This window comes from Opisthorchis viverrini, assembly GCF_000715545.1.
Source record: "Opisthorchis viverrini unplaced genomic scaffold opera_v5_28, whole genome shotgun sequence".
NCBI classification, from domain to species: domain Eukaryota; kingdom Metazoa; phylum Platyhelminthes; class Trematoda; order Opisthorchiida; family Opisthorchiidae; genus Opisthorchis; species Opisthorchis viverrini.
Genome location: NW_008751684.1, coordinates 2,515,861 through 2,541,729, shown reverse-complemented (window position 1 = coordinate 2,541,729; position 25,869 = coordinate 2,515,861). Strand labels below are relative to the sequence as shown.

Sequence of the window (25,869 nt, the reverse complement as noted above, 5' to 3'; positions counted from 1 at the left end):
ATATATATATATATATATATATATACGAATAAACTCGTAGCGCACGTCGCCTGGCGAATCATTCCTACAGGGGTAACAAGACATCAACTCCATGGTCACCATTTTCAACAAAGGCCAAAGCAGGCGTACAAATATATAACCAACAATGGTGTTATAGGTTCTGAAATTCGTGAATACGAAACTGTAATAATAAATAGTAATCTCCCAGTTATGGCACCGTTTTGGTGCGTGGTTGCTGTCAAACTCGAAGGAAGTACACGGACTGATACACCGCCAATCCTAGGCAGGAGCAATCCACTGAGCGGAGACAACAGGTCTGATAAGCATTTTTCAGCCACAAATAACGGGCTATCTGGAGCTCATACTGCACTGTGGAAGACATTACGTCCACGACACGTCCTAAAGGCGGAATATTCTAAAATCGCTTCGTAATAAAAACGCATTCTTTAGCCTGCCAGCACTCATTAGTAGAGTGGCTTAATTAATAGCCCCAAGAAGAGGAGTTTTATCAGCGTCTGAATTTCATCATCCTTGCAAACGAAAGTTGGCATTATTACTAGGTTGAACCTCATGTTGACCGTGCAGCCACCAGCATGCCACTACGAAGAAATAACGCTTCTGCAATTGCTTTACAGTCAGACAGACTCGACTCGATTTCAACAGTGAAATGTTAATAATAGTAATAATAATATTTCAGCCGTAACGCCACTCAGATGTGCAGCTGCCATGCCACCAAAGGAAACTCAAGGAATGAGTTACTACCAGTAACTACTGCAGTAGCAGTCAAGATGTAGAGGTTGGGTCCAAACTACAGCCTTTCCTGTCAGTAAATTCGCGATCTACCACTGAGCCCTCATAATGATGAAGTAGTGTTACAATGTTACACATTGGATTCTGTGAGGATGTTAAATAATCTTAAACGGTTCAATGGAATTCCGAAGTTAAGTTACACACAAACTTCTGGGGGCTAAAACTGGTTCTCCGAAAGGAAAGCTCTCCCCTTCCAAAATTATTGCCTCACCCCGGTGGCAATGCAACGCAAGAATCTGATTAGGAATTTTTTTAAGTAAAGACAAAAAATAGCGGCATCGAAACTGAAAAAAATGAATTGCACTGTGGGCAAGGAAGATGGTGGTACAGGGTGTGTGATATACACCCACAAGCATGTAAACAAACGGGAAGCATATAAAAACAATGGAGATTAGATGGGGCGATATTTTGTCAGTGCAAGATGGAATGATAAAAAAGGGTGAATACGGAAAAACAATCATGATTGCGCAGAAACAAGTCAAAAGTTAGCCAGGATGTTTAAGCAATATCAGGTAGAATGCTTTGGTGGTGCTGAGTCCGTTCTTTTCACATGCACATCGGCTCGAAGCGGCTGAGAAGTGAGACCTGAAAGTGACAAGATGTGATCATGGGGGTAAAGCAAGGCCTACCAGCAAGTATGTCGTCCATAATTCCGTCCGAATCCAGTTGGCGCGTGCGGTGTTTTTTACGGCGATGCTCACGTTTGCCTCCCCCATGTGCATGAGGCTGAACGAAAGCAAGAGATTGTTAACATATTCACAAGGCAAAACTACCCAAATTTAAAATAGAAAAGACGACAGTCCATCTAGTTGAGGCATACAGACCTGATAAACAGAAAACGAAGGTAGCTGAAAAGCACCATCTGAGCCGTTTTGTCGGAACAGCAGAAAGTATGGGGACAGACAAGGCTCACTCAATTGGGTACAAAGTAGCCAAAGGGTCATGTCCTCCTTATCCGTAACTTAGACAGTTTGGTGAATTAGGACAAACTAAAATGAGCATACAAGTACGAGACATTAGCCAGGTGAATAGATCTTAATGCATACGTACAATGCATCCAAGCAGGCACGAGACTAAAAGCATCGGACGGTAAAATTCCTATCAGCAGCTAAGCTAATCAAGAGGCCTTTGCAATTGCTTGAGACCAGTAGGTGCAGCGACTAGTGTGAAACGACTTTCATCAAACACGCGGACAAACATATAAATTCAGTTACCTCATTTCGACGACGGCGCTGTTCACGCATATGAGGCGTGTCGACTGAAGCACCTTTTTCAGCCGCAGTGCAAAGATCATGAAGGTTCTCGCCCAATTCGGAAACACAGCGCTGAAAGTGAAAACGTACGCACGATGGTAATCCAAATGGACATGTGACAAACCCCGCAGGGATAAAACACCGCATGGGATGAACGACAGCCTACTACTAGCCGTTTTCCTATCATGGATTTATAGAAATCCCGAGAACCGAAACGCCCCATATGGTGAAAACGCTGAGCCTTGAGACAGCCGTTAGGGCCATTGCTTAGGACAAGAAAATACCCAGAGAAAATGGCCGCAAAAGCTAGTTGGATGATAGGGTGGAATCTGTGGGATATAAGCAATCAATCGGTTTTTACACATCGCAAACAAGCGAAAACAGAATTTAGATCGGTTGCCCAAGTTGCAGATAGTTGTTATTTTGTGCATCTGGCTGTTGGTCACAGTTCCGTGACAGCCTGACATTTATTTGGACTCGAACTACTCACCTCGTCCCTCATTCAGACGTTGCTAGAGGCGGTCACCGCGGTAAATCGTCCGCGGTGCTAACTTCTCCGTTTGATACCTGCTGTTTAGTTGCTTGAAATCTGTCCTCGAATACAATGCCTCGCGCATCTCGGGACGAACGACGAGCCATTTCCCGAGAGCGTCAGGCCTTGGGACGGACGAAACCAGTATGTGAATACGAGTCGTGATGCTTTTCGATACCGCCATACAACTGTCAGACCCAACCTGGTTTTGTTGAGATCATTGGACATTGATATTGTTTATCCGCCTTGGAGCGACCACCCATCAGACCAGTTTAATAACACTGCCTTCGCCTCAAAACAGGCCACCTTGATTAGTTTCTGGCTCCAGATGGAGATACAACCGTAGTACAAAGGTACTCTATGGATCGTCCACAAATCGTGAGATTGAAAAGTTCAGGGAGCAGGGTAAAACCTTCGCAATGCGTTCTCGACCGTCGCCACTTCATAGAGCGCACTGAATTCGGAATGCAAGTTTTCGATACACCAGGAGGAAGGACAGTAACACACGAGATTTTTGTGCGCGTTACTGTCCACAAACCTCTCGTGTGCACGACTATTCGATGGTGTTGAGTAAAAACGTGAAAGCGGACCGAAATTCATTTGAGTAGTTGGGTTATAGCTACTGGGAAAGGAAGTGAGGTGCATTTGGGATGAGCGTGTAACTAGAGTGAATTAGAAAAGGTGAACTTACCTAGCTACTGCATGAATGACTGTGAATAGCAACGAGACGAACAAGGAGGGTTTACTGAAGCATTTTCTTATATAAACAAAGAAACTTGAAATAGTGGTCAGCCGTCAACAACACGCAGATGTTTCGTAACTACTCATTTTACACAGTTTTCGGTAGGTACATAGTCACCTTCTCCCACAAGACAATCTAATTTAAGGACTTCATCCTTAGGGAGTGTTTTTGAATTTCTCATAGTTGAAGCAGATGAAACCCCGCACGGAGAAAACCACCAAAAACCGCCCAACCAACCATGTGATGGGCGTATCAATAGTGGGTGACCTGTCGATAATCTTAGCTTTCTATATGAACGGTTGTTAGGCACACTAACCACTTTTTCGGATGAGCCTGGACATCAGAGAACTGACTGTGTGCATTTCCTATAGGGCTGTATTTTCAGAGGAATGTCGAAAAATCTCGACATCTCTAACCATCAAACACCAACCGTTTAGGCCACCACTCTACATCAATGAAATAAGGGGTCAATGGGCGAATCTTCCGTTTTCGTGGGACTGCTTTTGAGACCTATCGGGAGACAGCCTAACTTCCCCTAGACGTTGAAAAAGACCATGACAATAGGGTAGTTCATATTACTCGACCTCTGTGACACACGCGCACCCAAACACTCATCCGCGGCACTGTTGTCACAAGGTTTGTACGGGTGCATCATTGCTGCAGTTAATTCGGCTGAATAGAAAAAACAGGATCTATTGGCGTGTAGTAAATAAGTGGTAAAAGCAACTGGTGGAAGCGTCAATTCATCGGATCGCAAATGATTTGGCTGTTGACCAAAGTAGTACATTTGCCAATCGATAAGCGGTATCCAAAACGGCGTCAGTTAGAGCACGATCCCACAAACATCTCATACAGTCGCGAATCAGCGACTTGACATCGCCGTGGTGCGCCCAATAAACGATCTGCGCGAAACTCGAGTCTACCATGGCCACCCATGCGAAAATCTTAAGAGCAATCGGATGTCTCAACCGATTGATACCACATGTTTCCATCAAAACGAGACAAGCTGTCACTCACTAGCTAAATTGCGAGATGGGTTCAGTGGCTAATGCGCGAATTTAATGACCGGAAGGTCCGTGGTTCGAACCCGACCCCTGCCTCTCATCTGCGTCTGTCTAGCCTTAGGCAACCTGGCAGCATCCTAGCCTTGGTGCTTTCTTCTGGTGGCATGAGATATCCTGGCTAGCAGTAAGGAGCGGGCAACCAGGTGTATTTGAGCAAGTCAATATTCTCCAAGATTCTCTTCCATACGTAATCTAACCTCACGAAGCGATAGTCCTCGAGGTTTTCAGAGATCGACCAGATGGGTCTCACTGTGCAACCTTAGTATCGCTACCCACCCTAAAGACGTACAGAAAAATCCGTTGCGGAGAGACGAATACTACAATCGAGTGAGTTCTCAGTGGATGAACGTCACAAACTAATGGTAATCCGATCGATGCTTGGAATTCAGTTACCATACACATGAAGGCTATCAACAAACAAGTTGTACAATTTTAAATTCAAATTGTTCAGGCATTCTACTTTTCACGTGAAAAGTTATCCAGAGACCATGCTGCTGGAGGAAGAGCAGAGGAATAGTAGGAAGCTGAATGTATCACGGGTTCACAGTGCTCATCGTCAGGCCAACCAACCATACCACCTACTCAAAGGTGATAAGTGACTCAACTGTATGGTGGTGTACGTTGCTAACAAGCTCATCATGTTTAGGTGCGGCATCCTTTCGGTTCACGGCTGCCATGCACTCCGAAAATAGCACAAAGGCTGAGATACTGTCAGGTTAGCCGAGCTCAGGCAACGACAACGGAAGGTTGGATTTGAAATACACAGCTCTCCGTCAGTAGGCTTGCGCCCTAACCGTGAGATGTATCGGGCTCCAATGCTACAGGTCAGGAGTTCGAATTCCTGCACAATCAAGAATCTGAACTGATGACGAGCCCCAAACGGGAGCGCGAATTAGTAATAGTCGCACCAAGAGCAGAGGAGACAGTTCAAACGAGTGACGCGAGTGCACACTCATTGATACGTAGAGAAAACAACGAATCGCTTGCACAGAGCCGCGTTGAGATCTGGACCAATCTGACCTGGCGTAAACAAGGAAACAGGTCCGACGAGATAAGTCACGGATCACTAACGGGTCCAAACAATGGCTAGAAATTACGATTCTGACTGAGGACAATGACCACGAACAATGAAGGGTATGTCTTGGGGGTCTGTTCATAAGCTACACCCGAGGCTCATAGTATACTAGCTAAGAGTCAAGAAAGCTAATAAAAATCGCAGTTTTGGATGGGATAGACTGATATATTGGGCAGGCGAAAAATTCATTTCAGAACAACATCTGGGCAGCGCATGCCCCTCTATATCGGAAACCGGCCAACGAGTTCGGATATTAATTTTTGCCATTACCACCGAGTTTCCCCAAAAAAATCACTTAAGTGGCAGGGACTCTGAGGCCACAGTAACAAACTAGGGCTCCGCGCTCTAACAATTAGGGTCTTGCAGGGTCACGTTACAGCTTTTGGCGCAAACAAAGCTGCAATCTCCACTGCCAATTTTATATATGTGCATATTACGAGATTGAAGAGGAAAAGCAGCCTCTTTCCCAAAAGGCAACTAAGTTGCCAATGGACCATATTTAGTGCATTATAATCATTTTGAACTGTCGTGTTTCCACGAGTGGATTCAGGCTTTCTGTCGTTCAGCATTTGCCTCAGTCGATACTTTGTTCTGCATATTTGGTCATCTTTTAAGCGAACGGATAAGCTGAAAGGCTCACATCGTACGAAATTTACCGCGTTCCTCAATTGAGGAACACCGAACGTTTCACCATATCATCTTCGGGTGAACTTGGCTACAGCGATCACGTGGAACTCCACCGATGCCTTAAAAAAGCGCAGAAACCGACCATGGCAATCAGCCGCTGCTTATTGAGGAAACAGCCGTTCCACAGATCAGTGAAAAACTGTGGATTAAACACGCCACATAAATCTGAAGAAAAAAGAATTAACTACCAGCTCACTTCCTGCTAGGACAAACGGTATGAGGTGATATGATGCTTCAGTCAAACCAGATTTGTCACTATTTATCTAACAGGGTCACCCACGTTGGTGTTTACTTCCGGTCGAAGGTGAAAGACTTGTTACACACCCAAGCAGTCAATGAAACTAATCAAGTGAAGCTGCAGACCAGGCATGCGTCTAAACACGGACACGATTACGGCAGTTATTGATGAGTTTTCGCAGCCAGTTGAAACTGTAAGCCTAGCGCACGGGATACAACGGATCAGGGGTAGAAACTCAAATGAAACTAAATGCTTGGCAGAAATAAAATGAACGAGCTGCTCACGTTAAATTCATATCAGATCGATTCCTCGTAAATCATGACGTATGGGTATTCTAGTTGCATCGGACGGTATATGTATGAATCCAATCGATCTGCACACAACTCCATACTGGCTAATGGAACCGGGTCACAAAAATATCAGAAATCCTGAAGTCAGAAAAAGACAGCTGGTTTGCACCAGAGACCGACGAGCAGATGTTGCAGAACATTTGGAGTCCCGCTTCAATTGTTCTAAGGTCGTATAAAAACTTCCAACCGAACATAAAATCAGAAAAAACAGCTAACGCTGCGAACAACCAATGAGAGAATGGTGATGTACCGGAGGAGCATTCGAACTGGATTGTACTTTCACACATGACAACATTGCATTGGGACGCTTTCTAGCTATGTTTCACCGTTTACGCCAGAATTTGGAGTTTTTTACCCTGTAGCTGGCCAAAAATATATTGACTGCGCTCTGTCAGATCAAATTAACATCATGTACGCGAAAACAGCAAGTGTATCTTAAGAAAACACCCACTTCGAAAGCAGTTGCGAACCGAGCCAGAGGAGCTAACCACCCGCGTTGCATGGAAGATGATGGAGAGGGTGTCTGTAACGGTAGTTGTAAAAGCCAATGAGCAGTTGAAAAAACAACCGCGTCCACGGAATCGGCAGCTTGGTGCAATTGAATCAGCTGGGTGCTGACGACATCACAGGACAGGTGGCTACCTGTAGTTGGGCGCATTTCGGTGTCTAGCTCTCGGAGGCGAGAATCAGACGACAAGAGTGTGTGCCATACTTTACACACCGCTTCAAGCAACCCGATGCGGTCAATGATCTCCGTGATAGAAACTGAGATGAAAGGGAAAGTTAAGCGGGACCACAAAGGCGTGACCGTAGTATGAAGAAAACTGAATAGAATACCGATATAAGATTAGCTACTTCAGTGTACATAAAGTGTATCTTTCAGATGGACTAAATAAACGATCGGTGGTTTACCAAACCATTCTGAAACGATAACTAACTGACTGAAGATTTATCTTTGTTGACAAAAATACAATCTCAAAGCTCTTGACAATTAGTTGAAGAAGTACCGTTACTTCCAAGGTGAGTCTCTTTGTGAGGGCTTTCACCCTCCGGCGTCCCATACACTGAACGCCCAATTTTCGTTGCGAGCCACACCAGAGACGTGCAAAGTGAGCCACAACTATTGCAACCGACGACCCATGATGACGGAACTAAGCAGCGAATAATAGATCCTCTTAAAAGATTCAGGCCAACAAAGCACTTGGCGACGAATAGTGTGTTGTTCCGAAGACATCTGTGATCAAAAAAAGATCTTTCAGAGTCCTGTGCACACAGGGCATCTTTCGCACCCACAAAGGCGAACTGCGCAAACCGATGCATCCAAAACCCTTCATTTAAAACCACTCCCAAAGAAGAATAAGGTTAAAAAACGCGGAATTGATGTTGATCCTGAAGGCGATTTTCGTACCCAGACTATACTTGTTATTACAACTATTTAGGTGGTTTCTCATCCTCAGATGACTTATACCATGTTCCATAGCTTGAAGGCGCCGATCTGGCAGTGGACCAACTCCCTTGTATCGACACTCAGCTGGCGCACTCTCCAAGAATCAATAGAAAGGAGGCGATAAGGTTTGCGAGACAAGGGTAACTACGCCTTATCACTAACAGGTGTTGCGGTTGCCAATAAACCGGACACGTGGTGAAAAGGCCCAACTGTTGGTCAAGGTGAGTTCTGAGTGGTCGAAAACATGGACTCGATATTCAATAGTTCTCCAGCATCCACCGAAAGCTAGTTGCCAAGTTCGCGTCCAGAAGGCGTTCGAATTTCCACTATGTTAATGATGCATACATTTTGAGTACGAAGCGCTGTATATGGCTTTGCTTGTTTCGCTGAAAACGCTAGCTTCGGAAGGCGGGACCGATAACTGAACTGAGGCGTAACCGCTATTTCACCAAAACAATTCTAGGACGTTGCCTGTAGCTGATGCCACTTGTCGAACGAGCAGTGTTGATCTTCGCGTTAAATTGGAAGTGAAACAAAACAACAGGCAACCTCAGGGAAGGAAATGCAAGAGGTCAGGAAGGTCTTAGGTGACATCGCTGCTACCTTCCTCCTAAAATGGGATTCCGATGAGCCTTCCCTCGCGTGCCTAACTAGAAACACTACAAAGTATGAATGTCAGCTATTGCCGACGGTGTGTTTGCTGTCAGTTTGTATTCCTATTGTCTAGTTCGATTTGTGTAAACGTATGCCTCTTTGGAGTTTGTTCAATGCTAAAATTGGACCCATTCACCATCTCAATCTTTTTTTTTACTATGGAGCTTAAATAACGTAAACTGAAATAGCTGCTCAGAAACCGAGCACCAGTTATTTTCGGCTACTGAAGTTGGAATCGAAGTTCGAAGGCGGACTCGATAGCGAACTCGTAGGAAGGAAAAACGAACACGTAAGTGCAAAATGGGGCTAATGGGCGCTCACAGCGTCACCACCCAAAAGAATGGAATAAACTGCCGCAAGTGTAACAGCCGGCTGAGTTTCAATGAGTTTCAATTGGCCGATCCAACTGACCTTCAAATTGCCCCACACAACACAAGAAAGTTGTCAATTTGTTTGAATGGCTCACCTCTGGAAGCTGCCTCCAAGTGACTGAGGTCTCTAGGCCAATCCAATATACTTGGAGCCACTCGACTCACCAGGAGAGCAAATGATTGCACGAACGATATTGAAGCCTTTCTTGTTTTCTCACTTACGGCTATACTTGGGGAGTATGCCGGTGGTCCACCGTCGGCAGGCGGTTGAAGTGGGGTTGTGTGAACTGTTAGGCCAGATAAGGTCCAATCAAGTAGCTGTAAAAAGAACGGACAGTCAGGATACAAATACACTCCTTCTTGTAGGTAATGCTGGCGCCCCACGTGAAGAATTAATGAAGTACGTCTATAGAGAGATGAAGTTATGGCTTGGAATTTAAAAGAATGAGAAAGAGTTAGTCGACTGCAAGCAATCGGTAAAAAAGTTAAACATGCAGCCAAAAAGAAATATCAGAAAGGTTGGGAAAAATTCCCTGCGTTCTGTCAGCTGAAAAGAAAGGAAACTTAAACTAACCTATGTTCTTTTTAAACCACTGATAAAAAAACTACAACCGGAACCTGATTCTCATCTGTTAAGTACACAGTGGCAAACAGGGTAAGAGGACCTTGATTCATGAGTTCGGAGACAGATGTGTACCGCAATTCATCCCGATTGTCAAACAAAAAGATCGAAATCCCGTGGATGCGTGTGAACGACCGCTTCAGTGGTGGGCGAAAGCCAGCACGTAGGATGATTTTATTCCCAGTTGGACAAAGATGATTCATCCACACAATGAAATGTGGAAGGAACGAAAACATTGGAGGGGATGTATATTTTGAAAAACAGTTTGACACAAACCAAACCGGAGGGAAAACAGAATGCCAGAGGCAGTAGATGAGGAGTTGTGTACAGCGATGAGGTTCTGTTTGCTTGACGAGATATACACGTGTAAAATAATCATACATACATTCAAATTGCTACGGTAGCTAGATGAAAGCTGACATCAGTATTACATCCCAAACTTTGTTATGCACCTCATCGAGGTGGCGCGTGAATCTGCAAAAATGGTCACTAACATGACAGATAGATGCTGGTTATTTTTTTATGACAGCGGTACATCAATACGGCATATCCTTTATGAGATCTCCGACGTCCAAACTATAAGAGACTACTCCAAATCAATCCATCGGTGTGCATACAGACTTCTTCATCAGCTTATGCCAGGGCGGCACTTCCGCTCAACCTATAGAAGAGTTTTCGATCGATACCCAGCTCCAAACTCTGGGACGGGTCACCAACGTTCAAGCAGCTAGGTGCACTGGAAACTAAAAAGCTGTTGATTAAGAATAACTACTATTCGTATTCTGACATTTCCATTCGAATTCTCACAAGAGATCTCTTGATAGTGAAGTCCACTATTCTGTGCGATTTAACGTTCGTGTAATAAAAAGCAATCACTTCAAACTTCCTATCATCTATCGGGTCACTAACCCAACGGACTTGAGGTAGGAAAGAGACGTTTTCTGTCGCATACTTGAGAAGAGCATCCAACTATAGCGATGGGCTGCTTGAACTGGAGAAAGATATTATCATGACGATGCACTCTGTGCAAAAATATCTATCGTGGGCGGAAAACCATAAATTTTTCACCAGAACTTCTTAGGAAATTTGGAGAAACGAAAAGAATAGACAAACACTGTGTATGAATCTGCCTTTGAGATTGTGTTTTCACCTGTTTGTACGAACTATTGTCCCTCCTAAGAAGGATCAAACTTAAGGCCTAACAAGATCATTTACTTCCACATGATGCAATAAGAAACGGGACCGGAACCTCCTATCCATTTCTTGGATGCACTTGCTTGCGAAGATACATTCTTGCAAATGTTCGATACTGACAAGTTAAATAATGGTCCTTAGTTGTCAGGACGAAGAGTGCCCTTAGTCACGAACAAAGAGGACTAGGAAATGTAAGAGCCTATACGATTAAATCCAAAACAAACCTTGTAGGATAAGGGAACAAAAAAATTAGAAAGACTATTACCACTCACTGTTCCGGCACACCATATCTCATTTTAAATGCCATCTATCACACGAGCAAATCAAGAGGCATACACAGCACACCATTCCCTGCTAAGTTTTCAGATACATGCAAACATGAGAACGCGAGGGTCTGTGACTGCATTGTTTGAGCTTCTTTATGGTATGAAAGACTTACAACATCCAGACTTTGTAACTGAAAACCCTCCATATTCCAGTTGGCAGTAACACGAGAGGCGCATTCCAAAATGAGGCGCATGATGATCGGAAGCTTCGGGTTCACCAGAATGCTCATGCAACCAGCCAATAGCGCGGACAGGCTCTAGGAGGGGTAAGAAGGTGCTATGATAGAGAGGATTTTCCCACCAGACAAAAGGTCCCAGTCAGAAGAAGCTTGACCGAGAATGATAACGAAAAGAGATATGACAAATTTCAATCGAAGTATCAAGTGATCTGATTGTCATGCCACAGAAGTATTGGCAAACCATACACTCCACTAAAGAGGAAACACGCTTATGTGTCTAGCTGGGACAGTATATGGTTGCTGTTCCACTCACTCGATACCGATATCAGTGAATGAGCTTGCGAAATAAGTCGGACGAACGGCCTTCAAGGCGGTGTAGAGGCGGAGACAGGCTACTTTCGGGATCTATCACAAGTGCAGCTCAAGTCAGATGCTTTTCCTTGTGTATGGACTGGGCTAAATGATCACGTCAGAACAAGGCAGGGACATTGAGACCAGGATAATGTGGATAGAACTTCAAGAACATCCGCAATTCCTCGTAAATAAGCAAAAACAAAGTAATTAGGGAGAAATCCCAAACGATTCTGTAAACTCAGGATGCTGGCTTATTCTCCCGCATAGAGCGACGACGGTAAAGTAGGTTAAGGAGCAATAATCAAAGGTATTCAACCTGCGATAAGGAAGAAATATCTTCTATTAACCAAAATGTGTTTTTGGGGCATGCGCTCATCGAGTGTTGCATTCAAATAGCCAACAGGATGCAAACCACAGTGAGTGACCAGAGTTCACCAATCACTCGTCGCTGTGCTCATCTTATTCTCCTTAAGCTTGATGAAAACAAAATTTCGCTAGTTTGGCTGACAAAAGTGAACCGTAGAAACTGATAAATATAAACGCTGTCCTGTGCATGAATTTCAGCAATATTAATAAGATAAAACTCTAGTGAATAAAAGTCCTGCAAAATCACTGGCCAATCAAGCAGAACTCCTCTACAGCAACGGATTTTGGTCAATCTCTGATTTTCACTGGAGACTGATTTTCGACCATTCTGAAAACAAGAGCTGACGCAAATCCGCACCCGTCATCATCTACGCTTCTCGTCCCGTCAAACTGAAGAATTAAGCAAGCGATACACAAGGACGTCTTTAAATTCACAGAAAAGTGCAGGATTGCGACATCCTTTGCGGAGTGCAACACCATGAGTTGACCGTTATGACCAGTCCAACAGGCTATTAGTGTGCTTACGGTCAAGGGGAATACTGGTAGCTTTGGGCAGCACAGATGGCTGTTATTCTGTTCGCTGGGCTGGGAAGTTTGGCTGCAAATGCCTCGTCATCAATTGAGGTGACAATATTGTGTGGTAAATTCAGGGGTGCGTTATACCTTAGTAGTGACCAAGCACACTGACATCGACGCATTGGTAAACTACGAAGTACTAAAACATTGCTAAGCACTAAAGACGCCGATTGGTGGCGAAACGTTTGCAACCGAATTGCCCACCAAACAGAACGACAGCTCCGAACTATACTGCCTCCCTTCGGACTGTTGACACAGCCAGTAATAGTCCGATGTTCGTTAAAGCTGGGCGCCAGTGTAGCACTAGAAAAAAGGAGCGAACTTGTGGACTATTTGTAAACAGCGGTCTGTTGCAGTGCGCGAAGTGATCACAATATCCCCCCACCTACATCTGAGTTCCCACACGTGTTATTAATGGAGACAGTTTCTTGCTCAGTCTGGTCATCGTCTATGCGGCGGCGGTGGTGAATCACATAATGTCCATTTAGGACAAACGCAATATTAACGCGGCTTTCAAGTGTGTAGGAATAGGAAACAACGCCTGAGAGCATGCCAGGCACAAATCCGTTCGGCATGACCCAAAATCTGGACGCCAATGTGACGACTAGTAAACCAATGTTGTTGCTTAGCTTGTTGGTACGAACCTGAACAGACATCCAGGCAGGAGCACCCCTCTCGGGTAAGATTGGTGACCGTTAGCTAGAACAGTAGCAAAAAGATGATCTTGTAACACTGATTGATGCATCAACATAAGGTGTGCACTAATGGGTAAAGCATGTTTCAAACACTATCCCAGAACTTACAGAAAGGACTAATTGGCAGCAAACTCGCCAGAACAACTGCATAACTCATGACCCACAAAGTAGTCGAGGAGGAGAATAGAGTAAATCAAATGCTAGCGAAGTGAACGGTCTTACTGGGATAAAGTGGAAGCATGATACCTTGATATGTAAAACGAAGTTACTTAGTTATCTTGATCCTTGTGATCATTATCACTTGTCACTTCGTTCATCGTTTGAGGAAAGGGCCCGCCATCCAACCGAATTCAGTATAACATCCCCCTTTTTCAGGATTTTTCCCAAACCAGGAGTACGTGTAGCACGAGTGAACTGTGTTCAAGACTCACGAAAGCGACACAAACCGATTCAATGAGACGGTGAAACCGTAAAATGAAGCCCTAGCCATTCTGACAACGCAACACCTATCAGATAATTTCAGCCACGAAGACAATTATATAAAGTACTCCAAATTAAGTCATACTGATCAACCAAAAGACCCTTACAGAAACCACATAAACTCTTCGATTTTGCGCTTAACAGTCTATGGTATGAGAAAACTGAAGTGAAATGTCGTGAAAAAAACTTCCGACGGCCGTCATGCAGGACACATCCGAATAAGACGGAAATAGTCTCTCACGTACCTAAACTCTGTCAGTTCACACATCCTTAGGAGCATAGGTCTTGACTGTCTGTCTGACGGCACTTAACGGAATGTTCCTTAGGCGTAAGAAGACTAATTGTATGAACCTCTCCGATGGTAAAGAACGAAAACTGACTTTAAACAAATCCCGAGAATGCCTTCTTTAATGACAAGGAGGACCCCTGAAAACCGGAATATCGTATCACGAGTATCGGATACAAAAAACGACGGTGCGTTGTGCTACACGTCGACAGGTGTATCGTCAATGGAAGGCCAACGAACAAAGTAGAAATGCGATTGTGCCGTAGCGATATACAGCGATATACAGTAGTTGAACAGAAGTGGATGACAGGAAGACAAGACGCCAATTTAATGGAGTAACCAGCTGAAAAATCACTACGTACTGCTACCCATTTATTGCGTTACAGTCACATTTTGCCCAATTCGTACGCACTAGGGTATCCCGTGAACAATCGGCGGGCAGCTGAGTTCATACATTTACAAAGCAAAAGATCAGTGAGAATAGCCTCTACTCTTCAACAGAACGCCGACCGAACGGATGCAGCCCAAGGACGCCGAACTGATGGTGTTCGATCAAAATATTCTTTGAAACGCGGACTCACTTCAGTAATGCGCTGGAGTTCTGCTGGCCACAACTGTTTCAACAGAATTATGTGCAGAAAAGAGGCCGTCAGAAACCAACGGTTCTCAGCAGCCGTAGGATAAAATTCCAGTGCTTGACGAGTATAAATGAATTTTTGTTCGAATGCTGATTCAAGCAACGCGAACAGGCCACTTCGAATATCCGAGGAAGTTAGTTCTGATTCGGTTCTCATTTGATTCAACAACCGCTGTGCAACGACACAATCCAGCTCGAACCGAGTCAACTGTCGAAACAATTCGCAATCCGCAATGGAGGATAGCGGAACACTGTCGGAGGATACTAATTGTTGTACGATATCACAGTGAACAAGCTGCATTTCAGCAAGCCACATGAAGCGCGAGGAACTGAAAGGCAACAAACAGATAAGCATGGTATAGAAGAACATTTCTACAGGCAAACATCTTGGATACTCATGGATACAGCAGACATAAACAAGAGTAGAATAGAGAACATTATTGTCGATGGACCTGGTGCCTAGTCCTTGGTTATTCCCATGGCATTCCACTGCATGATTCCTTTCAACGATATGTTGGTCTTCTTGATCCCATCACTTGGTTAAGCTGACCAGGAGTACGGTCGCTGTTACATACCACGGAGCCATTTGGGTAATTCGTGAGAACGAACGACACCCTAACTGGTGGGTCAGGGCACAAAATACCAAGTCCGGATGATAACCATTCTTGCGTACACCATACAGAACCAACATCAGGAGCAGCAAGTATTAAATACCAGTTCTGTCGAACACGCACCCAAGTGCACCGATTAGACAGGCGAGCCAGACCAGGTGAAGACGGGGGGCGAAAATCCCAACACTCCGGCGGAGGAAAATGTACAAAACAATAGAAATAACGCACCAAACAGCCGGATGAAAGAGTTCGGTTTGGAAATCCGAAAATCTGGATGACTGGTGACATAAGGACTCCTGAAAGAGAACTGTCCAGCTGCTACGAGCATTTAGTCGGCCATAAGATCATGAGACCGTCTTGTCCTGTAGGATGCCACAGATGTAAGATCACTAAAGCACATTCGGCCGAATATTGAACAATGCCAGGGCCAAATTCTAGTAGGAATAAACTGCAAGCAATATTTAGTCCATCAAGTTCTAGCTGTAGGAGAGGACATCTGAGGAATGAAGATATGCTCTCAGACCACCGCGGAAAAGGAAATTGAGAAGTAAACAGATAGAGGCGAAAATACTTTTTACATAGGCTAAGAAGTAGGCCACGTAAAAAATGTGCTGAAGTTTGCTTATCTGAACATAAACTCACCCAAGTTGTCTGGTTTGGTGTAGGCGATGCTTAACAAACTAAACTAGTTAGATAAACTGACTGAAATCGAGATTTTCAAGCGCTTCATAAACCAGAACTCCTACAAAACTGAAACTAGGACAAAACAAAGTCATGAGTAGGTGGACGTAAGAACACTTACTTTGACTGTCCACTGTGTGCCGTACACAGGTCTGAGTGACGGACAAATACAGCTTCGCACCGCTGGGTAGCACTCAACCAGGGTTCGGTTAAGTGCACCGAACAAACGGCCCATAGGTCATCCACTCGTTCAGAACCGACGTTAAGCGGATACAAATTCAGTGACTTTTGGAATATTGCACCGTCAAAAATACTGTCCTTAACAGACTGACGACGGTTGATCGGCTTCCATCCGATCGGTGGGACAACAAAACTGGCAGACGAATCGGGGTCTTTAAAGGACGTTCGTTGTAGCAATTGAGAAAGGGCGCTGGTGGCGTTCAAGGCAAGTTGCCGCACAGCGGATAAATCTTTTACGGGACAGTCAGCAGCTTTCAACTGTGAACCTCTGAAGGCTGAAGAAAGGACAGAGAAAACTTTCCCTGTGTGTATAATCACAAGCACACGTTTTTGTGTGATACTGTGAAAGACAGTAGAATGTTTGGGCGAAGATCCCGAATTCGGTGACACTATCACACTTTAACAACCGCAAAACAAAAACAGGCTAAAGTAGGATACCAATGGGGCGCCCATTCAACTCCAACATCACCCTTCTGTCTGATGCTCTAACTTGAGACATCTCTTTCTGTAATGAGATAGTATGGTTGTGAATGGCATTCATGAAAGGTGAGCTAGTCCGCTGACACTAAGTGACAGTCTGAGTTCCCATTTGGCCTCATTGAAAAACATGAGTACATTATCCTGAGAATCGAACAGAGGCAAGAATAAAATAATGAAGTAAACAGAAAAATTAAAAAATGGTGAAGCTTTTGGTGCATAACTGCAATGCAACGAAAAAGCCACGAGGGGCATAGATAGCCCAGAGAGGAGCAATCGAAAATACAAGATTGAGTTTGAAATACGGACCTTCCGGTCAACCGCTAATCTCCCTGCAAAACTGGATCCAGATCAGATGCAGTCAAAAGTTCTAAGTGAGCGGGTGGCGCTTATGGTTAGTTGTGCTCTGTTGCATCGACAACAACATGAGGCAAAATAAAAAACAATCGCAAATGAGCTATCTCTTCGGCTATAGGAACTGACTTTCTGGCCTGCGTCGCAAACTTAGAGACTTCGAGATACTCTAAAGTAATCGGCACCGATAGATAAGCCAGAACGGTAAGCAACAGGTGTTGTGACACCACATGATCACCTGAATGATCAACGTGGACACAGACAAGTAAGCAAGGGTGACCAGTTTGAATAAAAGCAGATTATTAACAATGTCAAGAAATATACGATAAAGGGAGTTGTTTGATGGTTAGCATAGGTTCAGTGTCCGCCCGAAGCAATCCTGAGCAGCCGGATTGATGTTATCTCGACAGAAGGTTTTCGTTGATTGGTAGTGACTAACCGAGAGCGGGTATCACATGAAAGGCCTCCGTATAGAAAACAAAACACGTGCAGGCTTAATTGGATGGAACTACACTGGAAACCGGTTTTGCCAACAACATGGGCTGACCAAGCTTAATAGGGCAGCCAGTCGTGATAACTAAGTATCTCGGCTTAACCAGAAGAATGCAAACATAACATAAAGTCTCTTCCGGCCCACGTAAAGCAGTCCTCCAGATAAGTTCGTTTTCTAAACAGTTAGGTGAACATGAAGGATCGCAACATCGCATGATCAGTTGTCCCAAGTACACAAAGAGAGCTACATTGACTTCCGGGAAATCGTGTACAAAATTTGGTATGGTCAGTTACATGAACCGATGCTGAGCGTTCACCTACAGAGAGAAGTGATTGACACAGAAGTTCAGATTGCTGCGCCACTTACCCCTGATTTGTGTGGGCTGCAAGTGTGCATGATCCTGGATGACAGCATGAAACCACATGCTAGTAGACAATTGAGTCTGGTGTGAGCATGGAAAACTGATGCACCTTACTTCGAAACAAAACAAGATGAGCAGAGAGCATTCCTAAGACAGTGCATCAAGAATATTTGACACTAGCTCCAGCAACTAAAGTAGCTTCCAGTATGTATATCAAGAAGCAAGAAGCTTCTCTGCATGTCTACCAACGCGAGCGCCAATATACTGACAATCTTACAATCACACTGCTAACCCTGGGTATGTGGTCATACTCTTCAAAAATAAACGATAATAGTGGCGTAAAAGTGGTGTAAAAAGCTTGTTGTACAAAGTGACTGAATCAGATTGCCTCTGGCTTCCTACAATTAAGCAGCTTCAAAAATCGACCAACATGGCCCTTTTTGAGAACTGGTCTGAAGGGTAGGCCGCGATGGGCACAGCCTGCAACAAGTTACGAGGTGTCAATTCTTTTCTGATATTCTGGTTGTGTGGAACGGGATTCTTCGTTTTGTTGTTTGCATTTTGTGCCTATGCCCTCCTGACCTGAAAGTAAACCACCCTTTGACCTTATCATCGCAATCCTAATTTAATACAAACAACTGGGCTTCATCATCTTGTGACAATTTTGTCTTGAATCGGCATGAGCTTTGGGCAAGCGTACTGTTTCCTACCCACCTATTTGTAGAGGATCTCATTTGGAACTTGCAGTACCTAACCTGGAGCACAGAAGATGTCATAATCCCACGATTCAAGGTTTGTAAAATTTTATTATTTTAGTTACTGTACTTATAGTACCTCATTTGTTGACAAACTTCTGTCCGAACTATTCAAATTTTGGGGCATTGTGTTCATTTCAGCATGGCCCACCTGAATGCTTAAAACAAACTATTGGGGCAACATGATCAGTCAATAACTATCTGAATCCGGTTCAACAGATACCAACAAATCATACCGTTATTTCATAGTGTACAATCGAAGGTCAACAAGCGTCGGTCGTTTTAGTCAGTAGTGCAAATGAACAATCAAGACACTGCAAAAAGCAATGGCCGTCTAATACAAGCTACAAAAGAGCCATTTAGGAGCCGAGCCAACCATTATCAGGCAAATTCGAACAGCCAATTCAAGGTTCCAGAATGGCGTCCAAGAAGACTGCTTGCAGACTAATTAGAAACGCAGTGATTTTGGTCAATAAAATGAGCTTCCACGGGGAAACTAAAGCTTAATCTTGGCCAACTTCCGGAGTCACGACAAAAACCATCAAGAGCGTATCGATCTGTTCTTACCATGAGCCAGTTCAAACAACATCAAAGATGTTTCTCAGCTTGTTTCAAGTGTAGCAGTAGTCTCGATATCATCACTGAGAGCCATCTGACCTTACTAAAAAAGGAATGCAACACCGAAAAACAGCAGTCAGGGTATTATATCTGGAGAGCGAAGACTACCACACAGAAAACATAGAAATAGCTTGAGAAACAAAGAAAAACTGAGCTTACGAGAAGCAGGCTGCGGACGCTTTCGTACGGGTTTTTGTGGACCATTCACATTCTTCCCAGATGGATCAGTTGAGCATTTGTTCAAGTCGTCCTCCATGAGCAAACCTGGAGGGGGAGTACCATTGGTCAAATGAGGAGATGCTTTCAAACAACCCACATCCAGAGAATTCGAACGGAGAGCACCAAGTCCTAGACTTGCCAACTGAGGAGGTTCACAGTGGGAATCACTCGCGTCCAAACTTGCGGGCACATCTGCTTCGAAGTTAGTTGACGTCGCCATTGAGGCAGTATGGACCTCGGAACCAACGTTGGTAGACTTCGATTTGATCGACTCAACTGCTGCTTGCAGATACGCTACTTCAGTTCGAGAGGCTTTCAATGCCTGGTTTAGCTCCTCCATACGTTTCTTGATTGCATTTTCGCGGTCCCAAGATGAAACATTCAGGTCACGAATACGAATCCGGAGAGAATCCACCAAGTTTGACAGTTCCAGTTCTCTGACCTAGGAACGTGGGATGAACGAAACATCGTGGGCAATTACAGCGAAGGATACTTTCTGAGGAGTACCTAGCAAAAAGATTTTCTTATATGAAGGAAATCGTTTAGTTAACTTTTAGGGACTCCTTCGTGATATCCACCAGCGAAAGCGGATCCACAAAATGAAAGCAATTCCCTTCAGCATAAATTGACAGATATGTTAGGATAGCTAGTCTCCGAACTGTATTGCGCTTCCGAGGTTAATTTTAAGACGTCATAGGGTGGTCTGCTGTGTGTAACTTCTGATGTCCGTCACAACTGGACGCTCTATCAGCGTCTGTAGCAAAATCGGGCCCGATGGGAAAAGGTGGACAGTACAATCCCGTGATTCACAAGAGGATAACAAACAACGTACTCTGAAAGTAGCCTCCAGTTCGACGCGTGTAGCTTCCTTGACAGCGTTCAGTTTATGTACCAAGTCAGCCTCCACTCTCTCGAGCTCAGCGACAGCAGCCTCCTTAGCTTCAGCATCTTCTAATAACAGGGAACAATCGACGCGGTTGTCTAGGTAGGCCTCGACATGTTGCTTTAAACGATCGTCAAAGCGGTAACGAAGCTTCTGAAATTAGAAATAAAGGCATACGTCGGAGAAGCTATAAATCAAACTATTGGTGACTAGTCAAGTAATCATTTATTTACATAAATTCTCCTACATGAAGACTATTCTTAAACAAGGGCCACTTTTCAAGTTCCACATTCACTCCGCTGAAATAGATGTGTGAATTCCTCACTAGTATAACCATCTACGGGTAAAGACCAGCAAATTGACTGAAGGCTGTTTACGCCCCCACGTATGTATCGGATCGAACAATCAAGCAGGAATTTTAGGACCAACTGCAGCATCTGATCAACAAGACTTAGAGACGAGATACCTTGTGAGTAGCCGTTCGAAATTTTTTTTACTTACGAGTTTTCCTGTGTTTAGAACTGGAATATTACATCTCGTTGCACGCAGACCTTCCAAGAGTGATTCCCAGAACCGCAGTATCTCTAAATAATGGAAGGTTGCACTTAGAAAACCGAAAAAGTCGGAGGTACGTCTTCGATGTGGATGAAACGAGCGTCATGTAGTCCGCTTTGAGTAAATCCGGTGAAACATCAAAACAGAGTGCGACCCGCGTGTCCCATCCAGCAGCACGGAGGAAATCCAGGAATAATCCTTCCACTGAGAAGTCACCTATCGCCTTTTCGGATTTTGTCATAGCTCGTACATATTATTCACCAATCCCGTCTGAGTTTGGACCCTCCGCTACAACAATGTTGACTGTATGCTGAAGGATCTAATCACAAAGGCGAAATGCGGACTTGGTAGAGATGGCTATCAGCAGCTCACTCGTCAACCTTTCATTATGTTCACGGAAAATAGTAGGAGTGTTGAGTACTGTGAAATTCGTTAAGTAAGCTGGTCAGACCGGTAACGGCGCATCAAATGAGGATGATCTAAGTTTGTCAGGTTACATATCTGGATCGGCTAAAAACATTGATCCTTCCCCTGTCCTGCAGACAAGACCGATGAGGTTAGTGAAGCTTGTCAACTGAAATTTGTCATCCCTTTGTACACCACGTCTATGTAGTATGTGCAGAAATTAGTTCTCTCATAAGTGATGAGTGGGAAATTTTGAGAAGCATAGGAGAAAACCGAAATCTCGGCGCACTCACTGTTTGACCTCAATTTTTAACGCAAACCATGTTGTTGCCTAGCTTCTCGTAGTTCGTATCACCAAAAGTATACACCAATGTGTAAAGCATGTTGCCAACGCAGACCGTCTACATCAAAAAGATATACACATTCATCTACGCTTGTTAAGAAACAATAACAACTGGTCCTTATGATTTCAGCCTTACAGAGAAGAAGATATCTTCCACAAATCACATGGTTAGTGGGCCATAAAATAATGCAACCAGGAAGGAGTAAGTTTTTTACCAAATTTGAAGATCGCGCTTCTAAACACTTATTGCCGTTCGATGTCATTGCAGTGCGTCTGTCCGCGAAAAGCGGACAGTAAGAATTCGACACCAGTCAGTAAGACAACTCTTGCAATAAGTGCTGTCAGTCAAGATACACAAGTGGATATAATTTAGATGTTTGCAGTACACCTCATTACCACAAGGCTTCCGGAAGAGGACTCATCGATTTACTGAATGACAGAATGAAGAAATCAAGGCATGCGGTAACTCACTTTGAGCGTGTCATCCAGGCCGAGAAGGAAGAGCTCGTGTTGTAAGTAGACGCGAAGATTGATATTTTCAGGACTGTGGACGACGATGTTGAAGAACTGAACACAAGCCACCTGATATCAGTGTGATTACAGACGTAAAACGAAGTAGTCTCAAATTTTTTAGCACGACTGACGATTAAAATGAACCCATAAAATGGGTTAGGAGGAAAAGACGGAATGAGCACTTGTTCGAACAGCGCAAGATTGCGTTCCAACACCTCAGATGTGTATCGTGACATGGAGCGAACGAGCCTGAAGACAAGGTTAAGGTAAATGAAACCGCCAACGATCCACCTCCAATGATTGCCTAAAACTGCAAATAGACTGCCAACGACGAGTATGCACATAAACATGGACTGAACGTTCGTGGTGGAATTCGAGTCACTAACTGTGATCACTACTCTAAAGGTAACGTGGCCCGTGTTGCAGTACCGGTAACTGACGGTCTATGTGGATCTTTGTATGTGTGCCTAGTCCTACGTCTGCAAGAGCTGGCCGATCAGCGTGCCGGTGCTCGCACAATGGTTTTGATTAATTGTCATGAAAAACACCCCACCTCAGAAACGGTTCGTGGAAAATTCTTGTTTATAACATTACGGTATCACTGAACTAGAACTACGAGGGGGCTGGAAACGTTCGCATCGCCAGTGTACAGGTATAATTAGAACGGCTCTACGGAGAAAGATGAAGCGACACCAGCAAGTCTAACGCACAATGCCTTGGTCCAATTCCTCCACAGCACACTACCGGAACCGAGATCGGTTTGATATTCACATCGACCGCTGTGTGTTTCTGAATGCCCCACCAAAAATCCAAGAAGCACTAACAAGATCACAGAGCCAAACGTGCATAAAAAAGTCGACTGGGTGAATCGCGACTTAGACAACGGGTCGGTGATTCTAATAGGTAAGCACGTTTCATGAAGGACATGATTGCGCCAGGCTGTGTTCGGAATCTAAGCAATAATTAAATGGGAACTTATAACAGGTTTCCAAAAACTCAAGCACGCAAGGGATCCGTGGATAAGGAGTCCCGCGAGGCCGATTTAATTGCCACGCGGCGGTGGACCACGCTTGTGCACTGGACTGGGTTTTGACCTAGGTCCGATTTGACAGCAAATATTATTTGTTTCGAAACGATCGAAACTAATGCTGAAGGTAGGTGTTCGCGTGTACTGACACGGTCTTTTAAATCTTGCTAAACACCGCCCTTGTTTGAACACGTCTAGTACACCAATTCAGGCGGGATTCAGACTGGAGCACTAGAATCGCCTGATGTGATCATCGGTGACTCGTATGTTTTAGGTCTGAAACACAGCCGCCTTGGAGGGATAGAAATCCTTAAACCACTTTTTTAATCCCGAAGCTACCAACAAATGCGTTGACATGTTCACAACGCATTTGCCTATATCTTATATGGGGTCATTATCTGGTAGATCATCAATCCGAACGGCCAGAACAGTTACTTGGTTGGTTTTAGGACGTTCTGAAACGTTCTAGGACACATTCATACCAGCCTCATTCTGAGTGAGGGGTCGCACCGAGAGGCACAATTATCTGAGCAGCCAAATACGCGTCCGCAATAACTGTTTGAGAGAGAAAATTATTACAAAATGCCATTAGAGCCAATGCCATCACAGCCACCACAAGAATCAACATTAGTGAATACTGGTACTCAAATGTCGCATAATCAAGAGAATAAACACCCTGTTGGAAAGTGGAGACAGGGAATGGAGGCAGTAGAAAAGCCCTACGATCTTCAGGCAAACTACCACTAGTGAAATAAACAAATCTGAGCATCACATCGGACTGAGACGTCATCAGAATCACTTGCGAGCCATACCATGTTTAGTGCACAACAGATAAGCATTAGGTTGGTAATCCGACTAGAAAGCGATAACAGTGTCACCATTAGGGTCCACTAGGCGCAGTGACCTCTGGGCTCTTTGGTCAAATGCGAGAATAACTGCGTGATCCTCAAAGATTATTGTGTGAAGAGCTTCAGTATGACTATAACTGCATTAGTTTCGCGTCGTTATGGCCCGTTCCCTGTGGATTTTGGCCAACAAGGGGTTGTAATAAAGCACAGAGCTCTTTTTGGAAACGTTTGTTGAGAAGACGTCTGCGCCGTACTAATTGGATAAGCTTCCTTTGTAGCTCTGGTCATCCAGATTCATTATCAAGTACGCACTTACGCACCATGTTTTGCAGGTATGTTGTAGTAGACGCATGCACAGAGCTCTTTTTGGAAACGTTTGTTGAGAAGACGTCTGCGCCGTACTAATTGGATAAGCTTCCTTTGTAGCTCTGGTCATCCAGATTCATTATCAAGTACGCACTTACGCACCATGTTTTGCAGGTATGTTGTAATCAGTAGACGCATGGCACACAGGACACATCAGCGATTCGCGTCTCCCCGTGAAAATTTCTATAAAATATAGAGGCTGAGGCCAGGAAACGTAAGAAGAAAACTCACCGGAAAATCAGCGTTGTACTGTTCTGCATCAAAACCTTCATGACAGCGAAATAGAGTCAGAAGTAGTTCGAAACGCAGACCCTCGCCCATCACGTGCCGAAGTCTATCGAAACCATGAAGCACCTTACTATGTCCGCCTTCTATGAGGCAAAGTGCAGTAAGGATGTCCAGCACAAGTGCCTTAGTCCTATGAGGAAACGAGAATGCAGTGACGAAAATATTGTAGTAGTTATGAGCACAGAAATGTAGATACGACTGGTAAAACTAGTTGAACCAGTGACTTTCTACCCATAAAAAACAGTCATTGAACTCTCAGTGAGCTAGAAAAGAGTTAACAACTAAATACAACTCTGAACAGGAGACCTCCCCACGGAGGAAACAATTTGGACGGAACGAACTTTTTTAAATTACAATGCCCCTCCATGAGGCGACGGAGAGGGGAGAATTTCAGGGTTTCTGAATGGCTAATTGAACCCCACAAGGAAAACAGAACAACGAAAATTTCAGATGCTTTCGACCCAGTAAACGATCATTCTGTTATTGTTGTCATATCAACGAAATTTTCCTAAATGAAGTGAACTTCGATTGGCTGATGAATGGGCCTAACATACGTTCATAGCACCACGCGTCTGTGAATTAATGTCATGAAGCTAAAAAAAATTGGATGTAGAGGTACGCGATAATTCAAGGTCCCAGGAATTACCACTGCCTTTGTCTAATAGTTTGGAATACATCTGTGTGATAAGTGTCGTACTTACCAATAATAATAGGAGTTGGTGGCCATTTGAAGGGTTGTCGCGGATGATCAGGACTTAAACGAGTAAGGCGACTTAGATGAGCATCCGATGAACGCGAAAAATTTAGTCGTATACCCACTGAAACCGGTCTAACGAGCCAGTTAAACGAATTCGTAACAAGGCAATTGGAAAACGAACACTTGTTTGTGTAGCG

At 44.2% G+C, this 25,869-nt stretch overlaps 2 protein-coding genes across 2 annotated transcripts in view; one reads left to right on the top strand and one right to left on the bottom strand.

The window, feature by feature from the left end:
* The window catches only part of T265_12987 (hypothetical protein), a gene marked incomplete at both ends in the record, with an annotated part of 11,589 nt that extends 9,408 nt beyond the window's left edge, over positions 1-2,181 (top strand). Inside the window, one exon of the mRNA XM_009166601.1 lies at positions 2,021-2,181. Coding sequence (XP_009164865.1) covers positions 2,021-2,179 — 159 coding nt within the window. The remainder of the gene's footprint in view (positions 1-2,020) is intronic.
* Positions 1,320-25,105, bottom strand: T265_12986 (hypothetical protein; the record flags this gene model as incomplete). The annotated part of the gene is made up of 12 exons (XM_009166600.1): positions 1,320-1,395; positions 1,440-1,536; positions 2,025-2,135; positions 7,203-7,516; positions 9,319-9,541; positions 11,479-11,622; positions 14,883-15,267; positions 16,352-16,745; positions 19,688-20,189; positions 20,580-20,783; positions 22,405-22,515; positions 24,919-25,105. Coding segments are annotated over 12 exons (2,745 nt in total), but the record flags the coding sequence as incomplete, so codon positions are not given.
* Positions 25,106-25,869: the final 764 nt, after the last annotated feature.